Raw genomic sequence first — 26146 nt, 5'->3', positions numbered from 1 at the left:
GGCAGACCTAAATGGAATCAGTAACATCAGCTTGTTTTACGTCTTCTTAACATAACAAACTGTTTCTTAATGGGCTCAGAGATAACTCCAAGGAAAAACATATCTTGCCCAGGAGGAACAGAGACGCTAAACATAAATACACAGTGCCCCAAAAGAATTCCAAACACACACTAAACACACTCCAAATGTGGCTCTGAGGGGAGATGACGCCCGCTTTTAAGTTGAATTCATGCTTCAGGAAACACTAAGATTCCACTAATGCTTTTTTATGCGTAATGATGTCCACTAAGTAAGAGGTTTTAGAGGGCAATGATAATATTTGATATGTGCAAGACTGCATCCTAAACCCGAGCACAGCTTTGTCGATGTACAGTGAGAAAGCCAGTTTTTGTTTAAGCAGGTTTAATGGTAGAAAGAACTCAGATGTGCCTATTTAATAAACAGGTTATAATGTCTAAAAGCATGATTGATGGCAGAAAGTGACCACACCCTGAGGACACATGCTTTACACCTAATAATTAATCACTAATACCAGAGCAAATGGTTTCTAAGAAAAAAAAAAAAACTACTAACAGCCCAAAATGATTGACTTGTAAATGTAAAAATGTACACTCTGCAGGTATTGGATAAATGCACCGTAAGCAGTGAAAACTGTGAGAAAACCTTAAACTTTTCTCTGACTACTTGAAGTGCGTTAGTATGCTAAACAAGTATATGAAGTGCCTCATTTTGAATTGCATGTGCATGTTCTTATGTGCATGGTAGGTGCCCCAGACCCACCTGTTCATTAATCACGTCTTTTTGTCTCGATCATGATGGCGGTTATAAAGAAAAGTCAATATGCATTAGCACACCACAAAGCTATAAACCGTCTGTGATACAGTAAACTATTCAAACAAAGTCTGAAAATAGCTGAGTGGCCTCAAAACTTCTCAGCAAGAAACAGAAATGCCATTATGGCGCGCCAGATAAAGAACATCATCATTAGAATTTAATGGAACTTAATCATATATTCTAGTGTGGCCCCTTCAGTGCATTATTTACTCATACCACAAGTCATTTCAAATATCAAACCTCTCCCTCAAAAAAGTGGTGAATATTCAGTAAAGTAACAAGAGCATTATCTGGATCCTGTGTCTACTCGTATCATTATGCCTCTAAACTACAAACTACTAAAAAGAAGGAAAACATTGTTTTCATCCCTCATTTTCATGCACTTGATATAAAAATATTTGTTTGAAGGAGGATGAAAACTCTCACACTGTCTTTCTCACTCTGACTAGTTTTCGTTCTCCCTCCTAGCACTCCTCCTCCTCCCGTCGTGTCACAGTCCATATGGTGCTGCAACACTGTTGGTCTCCTGTGGCCACACTTCCCACGATGCATCTGCGGATCTGAGATTCGCAGGGAGCTGATAGGATGAGAGGACCGTGGTATCGACCAGCTATCGCCTGGTATGAGGTCAGCCCAATGCAGCAGTGGAGTGTGTCCGAAAAGCACACACCAATGACTTCTAGCCTCTCATCCATCTCCCTACTCCTCTATCTGCTATTGTTACCTTTGTGGTACAAAGTATGCTCTCTGTTGTATTCTTCAAAAAATATAATTTCCCAGTTCCATTATATTTATCTTTAAGCTACTGTCAGCTTGATCTATTTCTTTTAGTTCTTAAAACCACTCAGACATTAAGCCTTGGGAGTAAGTCTATCTTACAAACTATAAAGAAGATGCTCCATTTGGAAAATATATCCAAGGACTGTGAAACATCTGCATTTTATCTGTTGTATTGCACTGAGATCTGTTTTCTCCTGCCTGTGTCCATGCAGAAAAAACAGAGCTTAGCACAGATCAATCCCATTGAGTCTGACTCCTTTCACCAGCCAGGATCAATACTCACTGTTTCATGTCCCTCCACAACACACACACACACACAGAAAGAGAGAGTTTAAAGACATGCCTATGAGAACAGGTCCACCCCTTTAGAGATGACCTATCGGCCTATCGGCTGACTTGCTCACCAGGGGATACAGAAGTTCATTATGACAGGCTTGGCTGTGCTAAAGGTCTGTATTGGTCCTCTGCTGCAAGTGCAGCATTTACACCAGCTGATTACATTAACAGCTTGCCACGAAAGCCTCACAAGGAGACACACAGTGGCTAAAAGTAGCATACAGCTGGAAAACCTTTACATGTGCAACAATGTGACTGTTAAATGTGTGATACCAGATGTCAGGACTAGAGGGGGTTCTAAAAGTATTTGGCAATGCCTGCATGGCACACCCATATGTGTTGGGCACTGAAAACTAAAATAATTAGTCAAATTTTGCGAGTAAACACCCTTGAGTTTTTAGCTGTGACCGGCAGCCTTTTGTATTTGATATAACAGGGTCATACAGCATCTCATAAACTCCTTTTAATCCTTTTAATTTTTAATATCCCAAATGTATTATGCGAATGAAATAATAGTGCAACAGTATGCTTATTTACTTCACAAGTGCAGAGAGCATTTAATAAAACATTATGCCACTCTAATCTCTGTAAGGTTAATATCAAACTCAAAGATCAACGATCATTTAATCCTATTTCAGAACCATGCCACCTGCAAGATGCATGAAGATGATGTGTCTCTCAAACTATAGTTTTTGCGGTCTTAAAAAGTATATTTTTATAGAATCTTCAGTGAAGCATAGTGTCCCCGAGTTACTGTGTTTTACACTTTGAAAGGTCTAGTCTGAAAATATCTACACTAACCCACCTTGGCTGGAATACTCGTCTGCCTCGTGGTGAACCAGGTCAGTCACACAGCCTCCATAGGGCAGCCTCTTTTCATGGTCGAAGGCCTTCAGTGTCTCGCTGGAGCTGTAGGACTTTTGGGTCGGCACCCGACGCTCATCTGTGTCCAGGGAGGAGGTGTTGTACTGGGAGTCTTTGGAGCAGCGACCGCTGGTTAGGGTGCGGTGCCTGCGATCCTTCAGATCCATGGTGGTGGGGAGGTTATGGTTGTGAAGAGGAGAGATGGAAGTGAAGGAGAAGGGGGAGGAGGAGGAGGTGGTGGTGGTGGTGTTGGGGGGAGATGGAGGGGCCTCCGAGCTCCGTATTTGTCAATCTCCACTTCAATCACCTGGAAAACAGAGACAGAGGGAGGGAGAGAGTGAAAAAGACAGCGAAAGGTTGGTATAAAATTAATAGAGGCACTGCTGTGACTTACTCTTGCTTTGCACCCCAGAGAATGTAAAGGGAAAAGTTTGGTAAGCATGAGCAAGGAAAATGGACATTTGAGCAGGCGAATAAGCAACAAACCAGAGTATTGATGCAGGATAAGTCAGGCTATTGTTTGGAGAAACAGAGCTGCCAGCGCTGTGGTCCACAAAGACAGTCAACCATTGACTGAGCAGATGAAAAATGGTCAGCCAGCATTTAAATCTATGACATAAAAACAGAGAGTGCCTCAAACATGGTGCAGTCATCCTAAATTGATGTCAGCGGTGCATGAATACAGAGACTCAGAAGGAAAACAATGATGACAAGAGGGGGCAGGGAAAAAAAAAAAAAACATGTAAAAATGAGTGGGTGGAAACCTGAGTGAAAAGACAAACAGTATGATGGGAGAAAGGATATGGAATATGTAGATTAGAAAAAAGTAAAGGATGAGAAAGAAAGAAAAACACCCGGATGCAACAGGAAGGATAGAAGAAAAGGAGAAATGACTTGAGGGCATTGCTAGTCTCTCCCTCATTATCAGAGTGAGAATGAATCCCGCTCCCTTAGAGGCTGTAAGGGATAATCAAACACACCCAGACGCACACGCACACACGAACACACACACACGCAGATATACAGTATGGAGGCACCTGTGCTGAGATAACAGTGTTAACTGAACGTGACGCAGCTTGTAACAGAACTACACATGCACATCAACACATCTTGTCCTCTTGAGCTCACGTCTGATCTGTCCACCTCTGTCGCATCACCACCAGTCGGCTTTTAATCTATTCAAATTGTATACTTGCGAAAGCAGATTATACACGATTATGATGCTAATATAGCACGATACTAGTATGATGGCCTGGGGCAATGCATTACATTAGCAGCTAAAGATCAAAGTACAACAATACAACAACCAGCGGTAATTGACAGTAATGCTTCCAGCAGCTGCGTGTATGCGGTATTTATGGTAATAAATGGGTCATCCATGTTGCTGTTGCTTGAGGCTGAGGGAAGTCTGGTCCACCCATTGCATTACAGCGTAGCATTGCATTTTCATCAAAATATGTTCCTGTCTGGACAGCATTTATTGATATCAGAACGGGCTGGGGGATTTATAAAGAACATTCATCGTTTGATTCAGAGTGTGTGATGTAACTAATTGCATGCTGGGATGGAGGAAGAATGAGGAGGGAGAAAAAGACAGAGAAGGATATAGAATGTGAGTCAATCTATTCAATGAGAGCTCATTTTAAAATGCTTAGAAAGTAGTATTGAAAAGTGCCCTGCAATGTCCATTGATTAACAGTAGGTATTAAGTCTCATAAAGAGCTCATTATGCCCCAGCATCCATCACATGAGCTATTAGGAGTTGAACCTTAATGTGTTTGTACCTTGAGTGGAGTGCGAGGAGATAGAGAGGGATACTGGCTGGAGAATTGTGGAGACATTGTGACTGGCATTGTGCAAACAATGGGAACACTGGGCTTTGTGAGTGTGTGGAGCTTGGGGTCTGCATGTCTGAATGATAGAGCTAATGGTTATTGTCATGATCACGTTATGGTCAAAACTTATTACTTTTTTGTTTTCTTTAGAGTTAGAGGACTTTACTGTATATCTGTTTGCATGTTACACTTTGGAGGCAAGGGTAAATACCAGCAACTATACATTCTACAAATGAATATACATACATTCATTGTTTATTCCTTTACAAGCATACATAAAAAAGTGGAGTTTTCCGAGAAAGTGTCATCTTTTTCTTGCCGAACAACTAGGGATGTATAATTTAGGTCTATTGTTAAAACATCACCGTTTCTATCATCACATCCTAGAGCAAAGTTAAACAAAACCAGCTCAAACACGTGTGTCTTGCAAATAACTTAATTCAAACAAAAGTCATGTAGTTGTTACTTCCAGGTCTAATCTACACAATAACTCCATCTGCTAAGTTCATAAATTCATGGTTCTTTCTTTGTTACATGCCTTTGTTGCTGTGACACACAAACTCTCTGATAGAAAAGCAGTGAAGGAGAGGAGAGAACGTATCTCTTGCACAAAGACAAAATATCACAATGTCATTTGCAGCTCTACAAATAACACATCATTTGCCCCGTCACACAACATCTGCACCCATAGTGTTGCTGTCTGACACCTATACAACAACAGGTGATCCAGGAAGTCACAATACCTAGATGTGAAACTATAGACCCTTAACAGCTCTAGAACTGTGGGAGTTTTGAACAGCAGTCATTTTGACTTGTTTCAGCAGGAAAAACAAAAGCACAGGTGTTACAGACAAATTAAATGACGGCACCGTTCAATTTGAGTAAGTTGGAAGAGTATGACTGTGAGTCGGAAGGCTCCCTGAAACTGAGGCAGCTAAATGGAACTCAGCCATTAAAAATGCAATCACTTACACCTGTGCTTTTCCCTGTGACCTGTTTGACTGTCTTCCACGACAAAGACCCATGTTAGCCATGTTTTAACAAAACCCACCATCAACTCTCAACAATATGCTGTGGGTGCCACCATATGTCTCGGTATGAGGATGTCTAATGTAGACAAGCTGCTTATTCAGTGTTTTTAGTAAAACTGCTCTTCCCATAGGTGAATTAAAGACATCAGATGAGATGTTGTGCTTGTAAATTGGATGTTAAAATATTTGTCTTTTAATCTAAACAAGGCTAATTTTAAGGACACAGATGTAATTATTTTTACTCTCTATCGGTAGTCGGGTGAAAGAAATGTTGAATGAGAGATATTTTTAGCACAACCTATAACTGTGTGCAGTATATATGCAGTGCTCAGCTAACTGCTTCTCAGACAAAAAAAAAAAGGTACATTTCCTGAAAGGTCGAACTATTCCCTGAATACTGGTGTCACATATATGCACGTCTATAGATAGGGCTGCAGTTACAGAGATGAATAGGAGTTAATTTGTGCAGGTGACTGCAGCAGTCACAGTAGAGCGACAGGAGCAGTCAGCAGGTGTGATGTTAGTCTTGTCGGAGAAAGGACAGAGAATGAGAGATAGATGGATAAAGTGAAGAAAGCCAAGGGGGTCAATCACAAGATTTAAGAAAGCATATCAATCACACTCCTCCCACACAGGCATTTTTCTCAAGGTCACACAACCCCTGCACACACACAAATGCTAAACATGTTCTTGTTAATGACTCCGATGATAGCAGCCCCACCTCCCACCGATCATTTCACTAAAACAGATTATCTCATTCATCAGACATATAATGACTTGTTGTCAATCTGACTGGGTACACACCCAACTTTCAAGGCATGCAAGCGACCAACATATACATCCCAGACAGACATGGAGAACTGAGCAAAGACAAGCATGAGAACAGTGGTTCTTGACAGGCACCGAAGGCTGGTTAGATGAAGGAGAAAAGAGACATGTGTGTGACCGTGAGGTGACCATGAAATCCGTCCAGAATGAGAAACATAATTGGAAGACGACAGGGAGGGCGGGGAATTCATTTTTGAAATTACAGAGGTGAAGTTTGGTAAAGATAAAGGCCTTTTCGCTGCAAATAAGCACTTAGGAGAAAGAAAGAAAAAACGAGAATAACACACTGTAAATCCTTTGGTAAGTCACACCCAGTTAATATGAAGTTAATGACATCAGTGGATTAGCAAGCATCAAACAAAATTATTTCCCAATTCAGTCTGGTCAACCTCTGTAGAAAGACGTTTAAAGAGAAGAGGGCAGACGGATCTAAAGCTTATCACTAATCACAAGCTTCAGAAGTACTTTCTCGGATATGAAAAAATAAGGAAGTAAGTATCTTACTGTGTCACATTCAAAATACTGTATATTTGACACATTGTCACAATAATAATAATACAATTGTAAACAAGCCTGCTCTGTCTCGTCTGACTGCTTGTTGAATTCATACTAAAATAGCTCACTTAGTCTCTCCTCAATTGAAACAAATATGTAAAACAAGTAAAAATCAATGTAGTCAAACCAACACGCCACTTTATTTCTTTTTTATTTTTAGAAAGCCAGCAGTGTTTTAACAAGTGGATTAGCACATTTACGGTTTCAATCTGCCTCAGGTCATTTGTGTTTTGTTGCATCATGCTTCAAATCTGCCTGAAGATAAAATGCTGCAGGGACAAGCAGCTTTGGGACTGTGTTGATCACAATCAACCAAGCTCAGCTCTGCGTATAATTTCTCTGCATTTGCAATGGTTACCATGTACATTGGGCAGATATTCAGAAAATAATTAGCTGCAAAGTCTCCGTCCAGCCACTGCTCTCATTTATCACACAAATAAGCATGGAGGCAGTGGGTGAGGGAGAGTATAGCTGCTGTTTGGTGCCATCACACTGTGGGAGACTTCCTGTCCAGATGACTCGTACTCCAGCCAACTGGAGGAGGCTGAAGCAGGGTGTGTTCCCTCTCTGCATGAGATACCAATTATCCTGACATTTACTGACTTATTCTGACTTTTCAACTTAAATCTTTTTATATAAGAGACTTGGCCAAGACGGCAACATCAGAGCGTTTTTAGAGCTACATAGAGCTAATAAACTGGAATATTTGTGCAAAAACAGAAAAAGAAAAAGAAAAATCAATTATCAAAATGATTTTTTTTCTGATAGTTCACCATTTAATTGGGCATCAGGTCAATTTCTTACTTTCTACTGTATACATTGATTGTCTCTGGCTGATGTGGGCATATTTCAATGCACTGGTATTGGCTAAAACAAAGTGGATCATTTCACTGCTGTTCTCTGTTGTGTTTTGTCCAGCTCAGCTTGTTAGTGCTGCACCTCGTCGTACAAATTAAGACAGCCAGGCCTCACACTGCAGCCTCCCACTGCATAAGCTGGTGGAAATGAGTGTGTATGAACATGACACATTATTTGAGCGCAGCAGTAAAGGACAGTGAATTTAAACACTGAGGTTGGACTCTTAGGTCCAACACTAATAATCATTCGGCTAGCAGCTTCTTGTTTTTAGAGGGTGCTAAGTGTCGCCTTTGCCAGTTAAAATGACAAATGTCGCGGCAGTACATCACATCAGCTGCCACTAATTAATGTTAATTTTGTCAGGAACTTGATGACAGACAGAAATTAAACTTGGCTGTTGTCAGTGCGTTTGCCCTCTGCACACCGCTGTCAGTACTTCTCAAAGATGGTGTGTGAGGGAAGACTCCCCACTCTGTAACGACAGTGTAGATATATAAGTCAACTGAGTGTTTCTTTTGTTCCATCAAATTCAATATAGTGAGTCATCATTCTGGTGGATCATGCCATTCTACTCTCAGGGGTGGCATCCTCTCAACTCTCATTCAATGTTCATTTATATCAATCATACAAGCTTAGAAACATTATATTTTGGGTTTGGTTGGTTTTGATGATACGTTTTGTCTTAAAAAAAAAACTTATTTCAAGCAAATAACATTACTTTTTTTTTTTTTCTACTAATGCTACTCTGGCAAGTGTTTTGCATGCACTCCATTGCTTATCTCATCCTTGGATTAGAGCAAGTCCTAAAGCAGCCATTACCTGGCTCATTTAATTCAATTGTAACAAACCAAAACCAACAATCAGCCAACAAGACTGGCAGCTACAGCCTGACAATACACAGCATGGAGACTTTTCTTTAGAAAATCATCCACTCAAACAATTATCTTTGTCAACAACAGATGAACTTGTTAATTTGGTCCCTCTCACTTAATTTAAAAATAAGTTAAATAGCAAAACATAGCATTGTGGAGAAAAAAAAAGGGGGCTATAAAACATTTGACTTCAGTTTTTTTTTGTTATTGTGTTGCTTTTCACATGAAGTTGTTTACACAGTTTGTTCACAAAGAGAAAAAGATGAAGACACAAGGAAACAAAGGAGTGCATGGTGTGGAGAGAGGGGTATAGAGAGTTGATGTGAAATAAAATCCTTATGAGACTTGTACTCAATTACACATCGCTAAATTTGCATTTGCTTTCAGGAAGAGCATCCCAGTGAAAGTCCTATGATGATCATATTACACATGCAGTTTGTGAAAGCATCAATTTACATATTTAGATTTCCGTTAAGAGCAGCTCATATTTGACATCATACCTTAAATCCTAGTGTTTAATTTGGTCTTTTGCTGGACTTTTCTAAAGATGCAATGGATCAAATATATACAGCTGGTATAGTATAGCATTTAATGTGTCATTATGTCCATTAAAAATATAATGGATTAAGCTGTATGTCTGTTTTGGTTTATTTTCTGTGTGTGTGTAGAAGAGGGAGAAAGTGGAAGCTCCGCTGTGATTACCGTGCATGCTAAGTTTTATTTATGTACACACACACACACACACAAGCCTGGTATAGGCTCTGATTGAGAGGACCCTCACCATGAAGAGTCATTAATCATGTCTTCGATCTTCAGGGGCACTGACAGTGTACAGGAGGACACACACACACACATGCACACAGTACATCCTCAGACACATATAGGTCTACACATGGGACTGGAGCTGCTTGCATGGCTCCAATTCAACTGGAAACTGTGGTCCATTTTGAATCCAAGACGATCTGTGAGCCAACAGCTGAGGGGCATGCAGGACAAGACACATTTCATCACTCTCTCTCCCACACACCTCGCCCCATTACCTCCAACACCTCTTTGAGCCAAATAGGAAAAAATCACTTGCTCATTTGCTGGTATTTGCAGTATTGTCATTGTCATGTGATATTAATGCACTAAGGTCATGTTTTTCTTTGCTTCCATGTGGTATTAGCACATTGCAACAAGGGTACAAATGTTATATTGCTGAAATTCACAAAGCTATCACATTTACATGATCATATTCACAAGGTCGCTGTTTGATTGTCGTGTCTTCTTGTCGCATGTGCAGCACATAGTCTCATGCATCAGACGTTGGAGCCGCTCATTAGCGGCGGAACAGAGGTAGATTTCACAAATGAGGCCGTCTTTCATCTGCACTGCCACGCAACAATAAGGTCACTAACGGTAATAATACAAGATATATTCCCTGTGAGTGAACTCACTTGTATCCCAGCTTTCATATTTCTGCCAGTTACATGTAGTTAGTTAGACACAGACTCTCAGACTGCACTGATCTAGAAAAAAAAATGAATCACTGAAACTCTGCCTTAGAAAACATTGATTAAATATAATGTCTAGTGGTCTAATAGTTGTTTTTTAAGTTGAGGCTTCTGCGATAATATCGAGTTCACATTCTGTAAAATATTTGCTGAGTATCCATTAAAAATAGGGGACATCCCCCTGTGATCAGCCAGCCTGAATGAAGTAATAATGAAACACTGTTGTGTTCATACATGAGTGGGGATTGAAAGCTACACATTCCAAGGTCTTCATATATGACTCATACTTGTGGTCCCTGCAGGGGATGAGGATGGAAGTAGCCACACTGATCAAAAACTGTGACACCACCTCATCTACCTCCCATTTTCTCCTCTCATCCTCTCATTTGACTGGGTAGAAAAGAAGAGAGGTGTGCAGTCCGCCCTGCTCTATTCCTCATTCTCAGTGCCTATGTAACTACCACAGTGGGCTGCAGAGTGCCACAGAGCCGCTGTTTATTAGACTAATCCTTAAATCCACATTCTGCAGGCCTCGCAAACGCCTCACAGAGCTCTAATCTGACTCGAAACAAAGGGATTAGAGACGACAAGGTCCTTCTCTCTGTCTCTCCGAGTCTGCCAGAGTGGGCTCAGTGCGATGCACATGTGTGGAGAAACACACTAGCACAGTTGCATGGCTCCCGCCTGTCACACCCATATTTGCTAAAGACTGATTGCCGCATGCAAACCCTCACGCACACAAACACACACATGCTTCCTGTGAACACAAGCTGGCTGCGACAATACAGGCAGTTAGAGCCAAGGTGCAAACAAACTGGGTAATTACACATAGCTCAAAAACTCAAGGGAGAAATGATGGACAAGATGAGAATGAGCTGTGGGAATGAGACATAGCGACAGTGGGGAAGATATAACCAGAATCACTAAACAAACCTGGCTTATATTATGGACTCGCACTGTTGCAGAGACAACAGAGGAGTAGAATTTTTACACACTAGCAGCAGATGCCAAGAGTCCACTTTGGGGGCTGCAGGCTTGTTACAGTACACAGAAAATAAAACACCAACAAATCAATATTTGTCTCTCCACCAAACCTGGGACCATTCTAGACAGATGCCATATGTGACAGGCACAGATACCTCCATCCCACTTTCCCTCAGTGTGGCAAATGAACAATGCCTAGAGTCCAGACACTCTAAGAGGCAGGTTAATACATTCCTCTAGCAGGAATGTACCTCTCTCTCTTGTGCACGTTAGTATAACTCTTACGCCGGTTTCACTGCCACTGCTTCTACAATTGTTTGATCACCAACAATAATATTATAGAAATAAGGACAGCATGTTAAAAGGTGGAGCAGAGGTGGAAGCTGGAGAATTTGCAGGTTTCATTTCAAATTACGAAGGATTTCTTGGGTACATTGCAGTTAGGTGTCAAATATGCCAGGACACGGTACTACTCTGAACTTAGTGACAAAAGCTGTCAAAATCCCAGAGCACTTTTTAGTGTGTTAAACTCTGTTACCTCCTCCACTTCCACCTCACACTTAGAAGCGCCTGCCTTCAAAAGTGAGTTTTTTATTTTTTATTTTATTTCTTTAGAGATAAAGAACTCAGCTGCAGACCTGCTATTATGCCACCTGTTACTACTTTATTCATCTCATTCACACTGCAGTACTAAATTCCCTACTCTCCCTGAACGCATCATATTATTTCCTCCACCTGTTCTCTTGACATTTCTCCAGCTACACCTTTCAAAGAAGTCATTAGCATCGCTACCCCAAAAAAAATCTTTCAGTCAACCATACGGTCTTTGGAAGGCAGCCATGTTTCTCCGACTTTTCAAAAATGCAGTTGTTCAGCTCCTTAAAAAACAGTTTAGATCCTTGAGTCGTCTCAAAGCTCAACCTTCTCTCTAAATCCTTACAAATGTATGGCTTTAAAGCAGCGACGGTTCAATCTGGCTGAACATTTCATTTTTTAATCCCTATATTTCAGAGCCCTTCACAGTATTTAATCTACATCTCTGTGAACAACTTCAGTCTCATTCACAGATTAAATGTCTTTTATTGTGTCTTTATCTTAATCTGTTCTTTTATTTTCTTGTGGTGTCCTTCAAGGTTCCATACATGGATCACTTTCCCTCTCCATCTATTTTCTTCCACTACGCCACATTTTCTACCAACACAATATGGCCTAGTATAAACTTAAAACAAACAATCAGATGACAGTTCAAGACATCAAATCCTAGAAGGCTCAGCTCGGTAGTGATAAATCAGCGATTATTTTATTTGGGCCGAAGAAACTGTCAAACATTTCTTCTCGTCAGGGCCCATTTTCCCCCTCTGCTGGACTAAATACAAAATAAATGTGTGGCCAAAGTAAGAAAGAGTTTATAAGCGTTTCTCATGCTTCACACAGTCAGAGACTTAAGTTGATCCAACTACACGGCATCTGTGTGTTGCATGATCCAAAACTTTTTTTTTTTTACCCACAATTAAGATGATCAAGACTTAGAAGTAGTTTTCAGGTCTTAATTTCATGTATGTTTTTTGAATCCTGATTTCATGAGGTCTCTGTAGGCCTGGTTTGTTTTGTGTGATCAGGTGCCTTTCTTGACATTATTACTCTTAATGATATTTTTCTTTGCCTCTGTTGTTGTTTGCTCCGTTATTTGTTGTTTTCTTTTTCTGAAAAGGATCCAGCCTAATGACTGCCAGAATAATTTAATGTGGGCCAGTCCCCCTGCACTTACTCCTATGAGTATTTTGCTTGCCAGAACATCCTAAGATATTCTCTAAAATCCTGATGACCCACATCTTAGTTTTGTTTCATTTGTGGAAGAAAAAACGCTTACATCATTTTCCACGCTGTAGAATTTGAGTCATATACTCCAATCCCTCTAGCAAAAAAACGCCAACCTTTTAATCTTGGGTTTAAAAAGGTTTTTCATCAATGAGAATGTGTTTAATCAGCATTCACTATAGGTCAATGACTCTGCAATGCACACAGGTTTTTATTGGCTTCAGCTCTGATTGGCATCAGTGGGAAAATAAAACCTGGGCGAACTCGTTAATTTCCCCTTCATCTGCTTTATTCTTGCTAAAAAGTGTAATAATTTTTGGGCCATTAGCATAGCTATTAGCATTAATGTTGGTGGCGAACTTTACTCTTTAAAACTTGGGACAACCTCCACTATCATTCATTTAATCAATCACAACAGTTATTAGTCTCTTTATCCAATGCACAGGTAAAGCAGGATCACCTGTGGGTTTAGAAATTCTCTGTATAGCCACGTAATTTTGGATTTTTGTTTTGTTTGAAACAATATCCAAAGTGCAGTATGGGAGACTGAGTAAAGCAGATGTGACTATAGGGAGACACTGTGGTATCATATTCTAAGGTTACGGAGCACATCCATGCTGGCCTGCACATCTGACAAGAGCGTTAGTGCAGGTGAAGGTCATGTGCGATATAGAACAATGTGGCAGTCTGCAGATAGATAATGTCAGCAGAGGGGTCACAGTGTCATGCTACTGGCTTTTTTTATTCGGTGAGGGAATTCCTGCTCATCCTAATTCAGCAGAATTGCACCGATGCTGGTGTCGTTGCTGTGTGTACGTGCTCTTCCGTGTGCACGTGTGCAAGTGTGTGGGCTGCGTCACCTATGACCTAAGACTGCGCTTCAGCCCAGACAGTCGGGGCAAACTTTGCTGTGGCGCTGCCACTAAGTTATTAAAACAATCGAATGCTGACAAGCCCTGCATTCTGTCGCAGAGGGAGAGGGCTAGGGCTTAATAACTCAGTGTCGCGCCTTGACATTCTTACCATCTGTCTGGGTAAAATATTCAAATGTGCAATAAATGTCACTGGGGACAGACGGTGACACTGTCTAATTAACACTATGACAGAGGTGACACATTGAGGGCTTTGGCTGGCTTTTACTGTACAACATGCATCACACACGTGTGTGTGTGTGTGTGTGTGTGTGTGTGTGTATGTGCACCCGCATGGAAGCCATAACTCTATGTAAAGATGAAATACTAAGGGACACTGTAGCCAGTTTTGCCGGCCTTCTGCCTCCTCAGAAGAAAGTCAGATATTGTTTAACTAAACAGAAAAGTGTAGCACTAACACACACATTACAAAAGTACGAGCGACAGCAGTTATAAGGCTGTGCGTTCCCAGAGCAGGGCATAAATGCCAGAGAAGAGTAATTTCCTCAGGCTGAAATGTCAAATATGGAAGAGTGGGGAGGAAAGCAGATTGTCAGCTATATATGTGTGGCTTACTTCAAACCACGTAGATACATGTAGGTCAGCTGCAATGATTCATTCCTGAACTTCAGTAGAACTAGTACAGGAAGCTGCTTTCCACCTTCATGCCGCTTTTGTGCCCATGGGGTAACAATCCTTTGTTTAAGCATAATAAAAAAATAAAAAATATTGAAAAAAAGCTGCAATACAATAAAGACTGAACACAGAAGTTGTTTTTTTCCAAATTACAATACCAAGCAGTGAATAAGAAATTTAACTTTCACACAAGAATAAAAATAACAAACTAAAATCAATCAAACATTGTTAATTAAAAGGACAAACACAGGTTTTTAAAAACCATGGCAACCTTTAGAGAGTGGAATGAAGTGATTTATGTGTCTATGGATAAATGCTTTCAAAAAGAAAACAACTCTTTATTGTAAGACAAAATAAAAATAAAAATCTAACAAACATAAAACAAGGGGACTTGTTTATGTATTCCTCCTGAAGATACTGTACATCTTTAAAAACAGGTTTAAAAGAAACCCATTTTGAAAATAAAACCAATGTAATAAACAAACGTTATATATGACCTTTTGTTAGGTTTTATTGCTGACAAATAAATAAATGAATTAATGACTAATATTAATTTGTTTTGAATATTAAAAAAAATGCCAAGACATGGCCAGTGTTGTGCAAAGCCCTTAAGAGAATAACATATGTATGTATTTAAAAATAACTTCTTCAATATTCAAAACATTAAAGTGACCTCATCTGGTCAGAAAATGTGAGTGAATTTTCAAACACATCATTCAGTATAACAGTATAAATGATAATGACTGCAAACACTGCACACGTATGGCATCACTGTTAGAGCACTTTATACCATTAACCTCAGCAAATGGCACAGTTACACCCGCGATGATCCTCCGTGAGTACATTTGTAAGTTAATAAGCAAAAAATGAATTAATACTCTATATTTTAACATATAAAAATAACAATGAATCTTGCAGTATTACACCTGCCAGAATGTGTTTTAAGCACCTACAAAATACATGGCTCTCCTACTCTCTTTGTCTGTGCTGCTCTCACTTCCCCCTCTGTATTTTGTGAGAGGCTGTTGTATGAAGCACTTTTAATGGGTTTGTGAGGGATGTATTGGACCCCAGTAGGAGATTTTGACACAGTGTGTGTGCGTGTGCAAGTGTGTGTGTGCGCTTTCATGTAGGGTCCTATATTACGGCGCTTTTCCACTTGTGTTACTGTGTGCACTCACACTCCAAAGCCATTAGATTCTATACAAAATCCTGAAGCTGAGAACTTTAAAGCTGAGAGCAGCGCAATCGACAGGCTGGTACCCTGCAGAGCACGTCTCTGTGCTCTTGATCTCTGGTACAGTACTGATCTTGACTGCAGCTACAGTTGCACTTTCACACACATTTTGACTCTGTTACTTTATCTGTTCTCTCCAGCCCACACATGGGTACCTCTGTCTCTGGGTGCACACATGGCACCGATATTTCCAGCTACCACAGATAAGTGCTTGTCCACTTGGGTCTGCATTGTTTGTGCTTGGTGCACTGTGAATGCTTCTAATGCCACAGACTCATTGTCTTAGAGTGGTGTTTGTGCCTTCAGGGGCCAATAGAAGACAGCTATGGCTGCTCCAGCACCAATGACATAGCTGACTGGTCCCATTTAGCATGCTAGATTTAGCTTCATTAGAGAGGATCTGGCTGGGAAGGCACACTGAAGAAATGAAATGAGGGGGAAGAGAGGGAGACGGGAGAATGACAGCAAGGCAGGGGCCACTTTCCCGTAGAACTGGGGGGGAGAAAAATCCAAAGCTGTCTCGTAAAAATACTTTATAAACCAGCAACACCCACAAAGACTACCCAATAGAGAGAAATGGATTAATGCAGCAGTTGGAGATAAATTAATTTATCTCCATACAGGGCGAGATTGGAACACATTGCTATCAGCATGAAGCTTTGCAAAGATTTCCTCAGTGTACCTTGAGGCATCATGAGTCAAATTATTGTTAAACCTTTGGTGCGAAAAAAAAAACTAGAAATTATGAAGACAAATGTAGTTCTATGTTCACTCAAAGAAACTGTATTCACCACAATGATCACAGTACATTTATTAGGTGGGATACATAATAAAGTCTGCTGTAGCCCATCAGTAATGCAGTTATGTGAGTTACTACTTTCTATTATTTTGAAGCAGACTGGCCATTCTCCTTTGACCTCCGGGAACAACTAGGCATTTTTGTCCACAAGACTTTTCTCTTTTTCAGACGATTCCCTATAAACTCCAGAGATGGTTTTGCGTGAAAATCACATTAAATCAGCAGTTTTTGACACATTCAGATCAGCATGTCTGGCACCAACAAAAATACCATGTTCAAAGTCACTTACATGATTATTCTCCCAATTCTGATGCTTAATTGAACTTGTTCTGATCATATCTGTGCCTAAATGAATTGAGTTGAGGCCATACTGGTTAGATAATTCATTGAACAGGCAAGTAAAGAGGTGCACCTAATAAAGTGTCCAGTGTGTGTATTTGGATGAGTTATATTTAGACATGGTGCATGATCCTTAACACAACAAGTGCTGCTGACTGGTGATCCCTTATTACTGTGTCTTTATTCAAGAAATGTCCCACTTTGGCTTGGCAGAAACAAATGAGCTATCATGTTCAATTGGCAGACATGTTTCACTTATATTATAAAAAAAATAAGTCTGAAAATGTTCAAATAAGAATAAATGACTTGTCAAGATGGATACTGTTTGCTGTGACGAGACAGAAACAGAATGTGGTGATTAATGAGCTGCTGTGTGAGAGGTTATCAGTTACTGGTGGCAGCGGTGGAGCTGACGCTGGAGAGAGATGTGAGCAGCGAGCAACGAGGAACGGAACAGGCAACCTCAAGGTCGTACATCAGGAGAGGCACACGTTACCCTTTAACCTCGTCTCCGATCTCTGTGCACGCACGTGCAGACAAATTCACATCGCGGTGCTGGAGGGACGTACAATCACAACACGCCGATTATGCTGCAGATATGTGTGCTCGTGTCTGTGTGGCCTAATGAAGCACGTATCCTCTTCAGAGACACAAACACAACACGTGGGCCATTGAAAGGCACTCTGCCACAAAAGGTGTTGAGGTCATCACACTTAACCCTGGCCCTTGCTCTCGGTCAATGTCACAATAACTGCCAGTGATATGGGGGTTTCCATGGTAACTGGAGGGGGTTCCAGCAAATCAGAGAGGAGAAAAGGATTCCTCTGGATGTGCAAGTGTTGCAGCATCCAGACCCTGGGTGATTTATCCTTCACGACCTCTGTACTACTGTCAACCATTAGGACACAGTGATAAGAGATAAACACAGTCGAGGACAGAGTTGGTCAGGGAGATAGAGGGGGACACAGCCGGTTCAATGTCAAGTTACATCCCATCTCGAGAGCCATGAGAGGGTGATTTGCGTTTTCACAATGGCCGGACGACAGGGTCCAACATCTTTTGAGCTGATAATTACAGCTTTTGCTGCCGGAGAAACTGCACTAGCAATCACTGATCTGGCAACTCAGATTTCAACAGTCAATATTATAATATACTGTACATTAAGAAACAGTTATTTCCATGCCTTCAGTGGCAATATTGGAAACTGTGCTCTTTAGGTCAGTAAAACAGGGTCAAAATGATGCTATAAAATGTAATCTAATAGGAGTGGATGAGACATTTGAAATCAACAGCTTCAGTGGACATTTTTAAGATGCACCTGAGATCTGAAGTCACTTTAAAGAGCCACCCGAGTTCCTTGCTCTGATTAGCTGAAGAGATTGATTACAGCTCTGTGGGGAAGTCCTGTAACCAAAGATCCCTCTCAGAACAGTCCCTTTTTGTCTGTGCAGTAAAAGACACAGCGGCAGCAGTGGTGGTGGTCCTATCAGATGTGGCACGGAGTGGTCAAAAATAATAGTGGTTGTATTTTGGTGGCAGCAGCCACACCACTCTTGTAAAGTGCTATATTGATGAAGATCAGACTGGAGTGTTTTCCTCCTCCTCTTCCTCCTCACACAGGCCTATATTGGATTTCACGCTGGCTGCCCATTCACCAGACACTGCAGTGCATTCCTAACCAAGGCCTGGAGGCAAAACGGCTGCTTTATTTGTTTATAATGTTTAGGCTTCCCACAAATGGCTTGTGCCGTAGTCCTGATAACTGTGCATAGTTACATTTAGGCAATTGACGGGGCTCGTTTCGACATGGGCTCAATTCATTTGGAATGGACTAAAAATCCAATAGAGTTGTCTAAGTGGGAGACGGAAAACAGGGAGGAGGAGAGAACTAAGGAAATTGAGAAAGAAAGAGCCAACAAGGGTAGGAGGTGAGGGGGGAGTGTTGCCGATGCTGTAATTTAAAATGGATAACCTGCACTGATACACCTCTGTAACCAAAGCCGTCCACTGAAAGATACATAGAAAGCATGTTCAGCGTCTCCTACCTCTCCCATCTTCTCCCCCACTTTAATATGAATGGCAGATAAAATATAGATGACCTCCCACAGCTCTTGGTTACTAAACAGCCCCCTCTAACCTCCTCCTGACTCCACATGTATCTGCAGACACCTCCAACAGTATATTTATACATTTCTGTATATATATAGATATATATATATATCTATATATATATATAGATATATATGTATATCTATATATATATGTAAAAAAAACAATTGGCAACTTTCCCAACTTCAGAAAGATGAAGCACTATATGAGACAAACTCCCTGGAGACTCTTGGCAGCATGACACTCTAATTTACTGAAGCGATGACAGGCGATGACGTTGTGGCGCCAACGTGGGATAAATGAAGTTTGCAATGTTGCAGTAGGTTGTCATGCAGATAACACAGAAATGACGACGCCTGGTAAGTGAACTGGTGTGAACCATGTCACTTCAAGTGTGTACCACGAGCATGAATCACCAATGACTGTATGTGTGCGTGCGTGTGTGTGTGTGTCAAAGAGAGAAGAGAGAGATTGTGAATCTTCCATCTTCCTCACTAGCTTACTACTTGTCCTCTGCCAGCTGCTCAGCTTCTCACTCCATTTGCGCCAGACTGCATACACATCTGCCCACAAAATCCAATCCATCTCTCTCTCTCTCTCTCTCTTTCTTTCTCTCTCCCTGTCTCTCAACACACACTACACATACAGTATCTCAACACAGGAACCATGGGTTACTTGGGTCCATCAGATCGTTTCTAAACACTTCTCCCTGGCTTGTGACATGAACAAATTGAACAACACTAACTATAGTTTATTGTAAGGCGTAACTTGACCTCATCTAATGAATTACTTGTGCCCCCTTTTCCATCGGGCTCACGCAACATTCCTTTGCTGTGTGAAATGGAACGTCCTTGTAAACTTTGGGCAATGTCTCAGAAATATCTTTTCTATTTGTTTGTAGCAAATAAAAATCTGAAGCCTCCCAAAGGCTTCTGTGAAGTGAAGGATGAAAGCCAGTGAGCAGGAGAGTGGGTAGAAAGTTAAGAGTGAAAGGTTTGATGCAGTCTCCTGAGTGAGGGGAGAAGAGAGACAGAGAGCGAGCGAGAGGGGGAGAGAGAGGGAGAGAGAGAGAAAGTGCAAAAGTGGAAAAAGTGTCCTCTGAAAAAATAGCTCATTGATGCAACAATTTTAACCTTAACCTTAAATTGAATGCTTCTCAACTAAAAGGGAGTTTTCTTAAAAGAGTAAAGGGGCAAAAGAGGCATCCACCATCTGCCTCCTCATCCTCACCACTTCCTTGCCACTTCTTTAGACTCTTTTCAGCAGGAGCAGGAGAATCTCTCAGAGAAATGACAGTTCTTATACAGGAATTTTGTTCTGTAATTAACCTGCTCATTTGCTAATTTGACTGTAATCAAGCCTCTCATCTTTCCCAGTGGGGTGCCAGAGCTCTTTGAGCAGACAAGGCAGGAGACAGTTGCAGTGAGCTCGGTGATGAGTTGCATCAAGAGCCTCCTCCTCCTCTCCTCTCCTTCATTTCACCTTCTGAAAAACTGCATGCTCACAGGAATGAGTAAACACATTCAGGTAAAATGTATAGCGAAGGCAGACACATATGGTGTAGCTTTAAAAAAAAAATAAGGGCAAAGAAGGACGAGGCTTTCCTTGGGGCTGCTCGTGTCTGCTATTGCTCTGTGTTTCAGCCCCCACAGTCACACACACACACACACACACACACACACATTTTAGGAAAAAGGGGAATCATAGCAATAGGTACTCTCCATTCAAAACTGTTCACGCCAAAACTACCCGGATGACATCTGTCCAGACCTGGTCCCTGAGCGATCAAAGTACAGTGCATCTCTTCTGATTGCCTTTGTATAAGGCTCTTTTATTCTCGCTCTTTTGCTGAGTCTGTGTCTGTGCGCACTCTCGCTCACAATCAAACTCAACGACAGACTCGCTGCACGGAGCAGGACTCTATTGGTTGCCAGTGGCAACAGAAACGTGAGGTAATGGCATCTGACCAGCTATTAGTTTTGATGTGAACTTCATAGTTAACAATTATGAGGGCACGAGAGAGACCAAGCCACTGGGGCAACATGTACATGCTGCCCACTAATCCATTAATGAGGCTGATTGAGCTGCACTGCAAATGCAACACTTGAGTGGCAGCGACCTGATCAGCCTCACGTCGAGCTCAGATTCTGATTGGGTGGGAGCTCGGCTGCCTCAGCCCTCTGAAAATCTGTTCATTGGATGAATACTAGTCCAATAGTTCCAAGTACGTGTTGATTGCATCATTTATGCAAATTAGAGTCTTAATTACTGTATATGAATAATTACTAGTGCATTACCTGCATCTCAGGCTTCAACTGACTCAGCATCATGGCACGTTGCCTTGCATATCCTCTCTTTTGGCATTACTTTCTTTCAGCATGTGGAAGTGGCTCATTTCGTGATTTATCGGTTGCATTTCTACTGCACTTCGCACACTGGTGCCATTAGTAAGTCACCTGCCAAATGTGAAGCCTGTCAAACAAACCATCGGACAGTTATGAGGTTAACAGACAGATGGACCAGACAGAACAGACAGCCGTTCCTTCAATTAATAGAGAGATGTACATTCAGTGAGAACAAAGTCTTTTGGCTTGAAAAAATTCTGGGTGAAATATGAGTTGATCATGATTTATACAGGAATTAATCTAAACTAAACTCATTTAATTCTTGCGTTTACATTCGATATGTTTATACTTAAAGTAAATTGGCAGTAGTTGTCAAAGGAGAAGAGTTGTGGGGAGGCAGACAGAGATAAGGAAGTTAGTAATGAACAGAGAGGGGCTGACTAAGAAACGGGCTGCCTGACAGTTGGTTTCAAGAGAAAAAAAAATCTCTTTGACACATTGAGTAAGACTGAATAAGTTCTTCACGTCCCAGCCTTTCCTCAGTCATTCTCTTTACATTTAATAGTTTTTATATATAATTCATGAGCCAACCCAAACCTACACTCTGTCTTAGCTGCTTCTTTGCTCCCTCTTATCATCATCCCGGGCTTTTCTTTTTCTTTTTTTCTTTTTTCAGCACCAACCTGCGGTGACTCCTGCTCTCCAGATGACACCACAGCAGGTGTTGTGATTGGTAGGGATCAGCTCAGCCCAGTCCAATCAAATGCTTGGAGGTGTCCAGGAGCAAGAATAATCCTTTAATGAGACAAGCACACTGACATACTTGTACCAAGCACAGATACTTAAAAGAAAAGGTGACACAGACAGGTACACACACATATTGGAGATACAGCATGTGCCTCTGACATATTTTACCAAGACTCAGTGGCCCACGCTGGACCAAGGCCAAGGGACAACTACAAAAGTATGTTAACCAAAGGACACACAAGAATCAGAACAAAAAAATGACATACGGTATGTGTGCAGCCTGTGGGCTAATGACTGGTGGATTGCATGTTGTGTGTGAGGCATCGCCAAGCAGTTGCCATCTCTACACAAAATGGGAATGGCACAAAAAGAAAGTGGACGGTTGGCATGACGACTGTGTAGAGTCAAAATCTGAAGAGCTGCCGGGCTCATTTATGAATGTTTGGTCAAATGTGCATGTGCACGTGCACACACACACACACACACACACAGAGCGGACATATACAGGAGCTGCATTCCCTGCTGACGCCCCTGTCATAAAGCAAAAGATGTTTCCCTCCAAAAATAAAACTCTCGCATGTAAACCAGAAGCATCCTCCACTGTCCGACAATGCATCCCACCTGATGACCACCATCTGGTCTTGAAATCTAAAAATGGGTCCCATAAAGGACCCTTACCTGGTTCTGACCTCTGTTAAAAATGTATCCTTTTTAAGGGCCTGTCCATATTGAGATGGGAGCAGGTGAATCCACATCATTTTTTTTTTTATTATTGTATTGGCATTTCATCCACACGGAAACTGCATTTTGGGAGCCCTGAAATGGTATTTTTTTTTAAATGGGTCCCAGAGTGGGAAAATCTCAAAATGTCAGCCTTGCAACAACGAATACGCTACTATAGGAAAACAATTATGTCATAGTCCCACATCTCTCTTCTGTGCTGGCATCCACTATCCTTATATTTGTGGTAAAGATAGAGACAGTAAATAGAGCTAGAAGAAGCTCACTCGTGCTGCAGAACCAGGGATGTAATTCTTATAATATAGCCATGGGCAAAACTGGTCAATTTCTTCCCAGAAAGTAGTTAGGAATATGCCAGAAAGCATAATGATAGATTTGTCAGTGGTCACTTTTTTGAAAAAAAATAAAAAATAAAAATAAATAAATAAAAGTAGCCAGGGGTCTGAAAAGTTACTAAATATAGCGACAATGTCACTAATTTGGCAACACTGTTGTTTGGTCTGTTTGCTTTATGATAACTTTTATTTTCTTTCCTTTATTGACGTCTTCTTCTTTTGGGGTGGGGGGAGGCGGAGTGTGTGGATGGGGACATTTCATGAAACAATGGTGTGTTGATCGGAAACTTTTTGAAAATAACAAAAATAAAGATTTTTTAACTTTTGTTCCGTTTCAAACAGTTAAACAAAAATGTTTTCACAGATAACAGCTTAAGAATTGTCTCTGTAAAACGAAGTTTGCTGCCTCACAAAATAAAAGGATAACAATTTATTTATGGAACTTAAAACAGACATTGAAACTTGAGTTATGTTTTTCCTTCTACTTCATTCTGCCAGAAGAAGTTGCTTTTGAGCCTCTGGCTTTACTCTTTTCTTTTTTTTTGCTTTGTCTACACAATACAGACACGTCGACAGTATACAGACGCCTACACTTCAAAAGGCTGAGCTGCATCAGGGCTGCATAAAAAAAATTCCCTGATGAAGCAAGATCCAAATGAGCTGCGTGTTGCAGCAAAGGAGAAGTCAATAAAAGAGGATGAATTTTCATCCTGGGGACAATTATGTGTATTTGTTGTGGGATGATCTTTACCTCAGTATTTTATTTTGTGTGTGTGTGTGTGTGTGTGTGTGTGTGTGTGTGTGTGTGTGTGTATTTGTGCGTGCAGTATGTACATGTGAATACACACACACACACACACACACTGGTTTGTGCAGCGTATCCTCTTAGGACAGTGCACTGACTCCCTTTCATTTTGACAACCTAAACAAAACATTATCCCTAAAAAGCAGTTAATGCCTAACCATAACTTTAACCTGACCACAATTTAATCATTGCCCTAAAGTTAACCAGTTCTTCAGATAGTAGGTTCTGCCTGATTAGGTCCAGGTTTTGGTCTCAATGAAGACTACAGGTCCTGACAAGGTCAGTGTGCATGCCAGAAAATGTCCTAGAAATGTAACATATACAAGTACACACAGACACACACAGTACACTTCTATTTCTAGCCAATAATTCAACTTCTTCAGCTCCATCTACAACATTTCAAGGCATTGCCAAGAGGATGGAGGGTACAGAACATTCTCCTATAGGAATATGACTATTTTTAGATAAGCGCCCCCTGGCTGTGCAGGAGTGTAGACATGTACCTGTGACTAATCCATAATACTCATATGACATCTCTCTCTCTCTCTCTCGCTCTCTCTCTCTCTCTCTTGCTCTCTCTCTCACACTGCATGAATACATAGAGACAGACTTGCCCCTGCATGCAATAAAAAGGTCTCAACACATATTCAGTTTGTTTTTCATATACTAACATGCATTGGGTCACATTCTCATTCATTCATTGACCACATAATGCATGAACACTTTTTTCACTCATACTCATACCAGCTGCGAAACACTCTTTCAAATGCAAATACACTCCTTCTTGCAGAACTGGAAACTATTAAAAACACATTCAAAATGCAGTATTGCATTTTCTGCATGGATCATATCAAAATATATAATATATATACTATACAAACATATAATGAATAAAATGCATACTGTAATCTTTAATTACATAACAGACAAAGGGTTTGCACAAATAATATTCAGACAACAGATGAAATGTGCATCCTTCAGTTACGAGTGAATAATGAACTATGTTTTAGTGTATGACATGTTTGCATGTATTGATAAAAAAAAAAACATTGATTATTTTATGTTTTACAGGGTGCATATTTTCAATTTGCAATGTTGACAAGGTAATTGCAACAAGTGACACAGTGCTGGTAGACAATATCATATTTTTAACTGCAAATTATCATTGCAACACCAGACTTTCATTAAAATATTTTTTTGGGGATTTAACAATTATTTTGTACATGTAAAAAAATGTTTTCTAATTCATTCTTGTCACATCTGTAAAAAAAATTAATAAAACTTCAAGATAATCATTTATGGGATGCTCGCTGTTGTTAGTGTTCTTTTTTTAAGTCAGTGTGTTATGAGTGGCAGTTTGTGCTTTTCTTGTTGCCATTGTATTGTTAAATGAGCTTATTTTGAGTCATGGTGAAGTATTTTGTTGATTGTGAGTGAGTTTTGGAGTTGAAAATAATTGTTTGGCTAATGTGTGTGTGAGGTTGACTGTGTTAGGAATTTAGAAAACGTGGTTTCAGTACTGACCAATGCTCCACAATTTGAAGCTGCAATTACACACATAAGTGTGTTTAAATGGATGAATCTACATTAAAATGCTTCTCATTATACTCATGCATGGCCTTCAGACCCATGCCCCCTCATCCTGAGATGAACCGCAGTTGCAGCTGTAGCAGTCTCGCCACGTAACCCTTACCCTCTGCTCTCACCTCTACAGATGGAGAGGTCACATCTAAGTTTCAAACCATGTAAAATATTCATCAGCACCAAAAAAGGAAAACTTTTAATACACATGAAACAAGACCCTGCTGCCTTTGTTGTTGTTCCCTATCTCTTGCTCCCTCTCTTTTCTCCCTTCCTCCCTCTTGCCTGTTCCTTCTCTGTGGTTCTCATGAATAATGAAGGCCTATAGAATCCAGTGGCTCAGATTGTCCCTGCAGTCGGATACAGCTCTCCTGTATTGATCAAATGAGGCTCCTTAAATAATTAACCAAGCCTTTGTCATGCAAATGAGTGGCCACAGCAGTGAGTGTGTGTTTAGTCCACTTGTGTGG

At 40.8% G+C, this 26146-nt stretch overlaps 1 protein-coding gene across 1 annotated transcript in view; it reads right to left on the bottom strand.

The window, feature by feature from the left end:
* tenm2a (teneurin transmembrane protein 2a) overlaps window positions 1-26146 on the bottom strand; it is a 206692-nt gene that overhangs the window by 151818 nt on the left and 28728 nt on the right. Inside the window, exon 2 of the mRNA XM_058649424.1 lies at window positions 2756-3121. Coding sequence (XP_058505407.1) covers window positions 2756-2981 — 226 coding nt within the window. The 5' untranslated portion in view covers window positions 2982-3121. The remainder of the gene's footprint in view (window positions 1-2755; window positions 3122-26146) is intronic.

This window comes from Solea solea, chromosome 14, assembly GCF_958295425.1.
Source record: "Solea solea chromosome 14, fSolSol10.1, whole genome shotgun sequence".
Lineage (NCBI taxonomy): Eukaryota > Metazoa > Chordata > Actinopteri > Pleuronectiformes > Soleidae > Solea > Solea solea.
The sequence above is the reverse complement of the archived record's forward strand: the minus strand, read 5'-3'. Positions and strand labels throughout refer to the sequence as shown.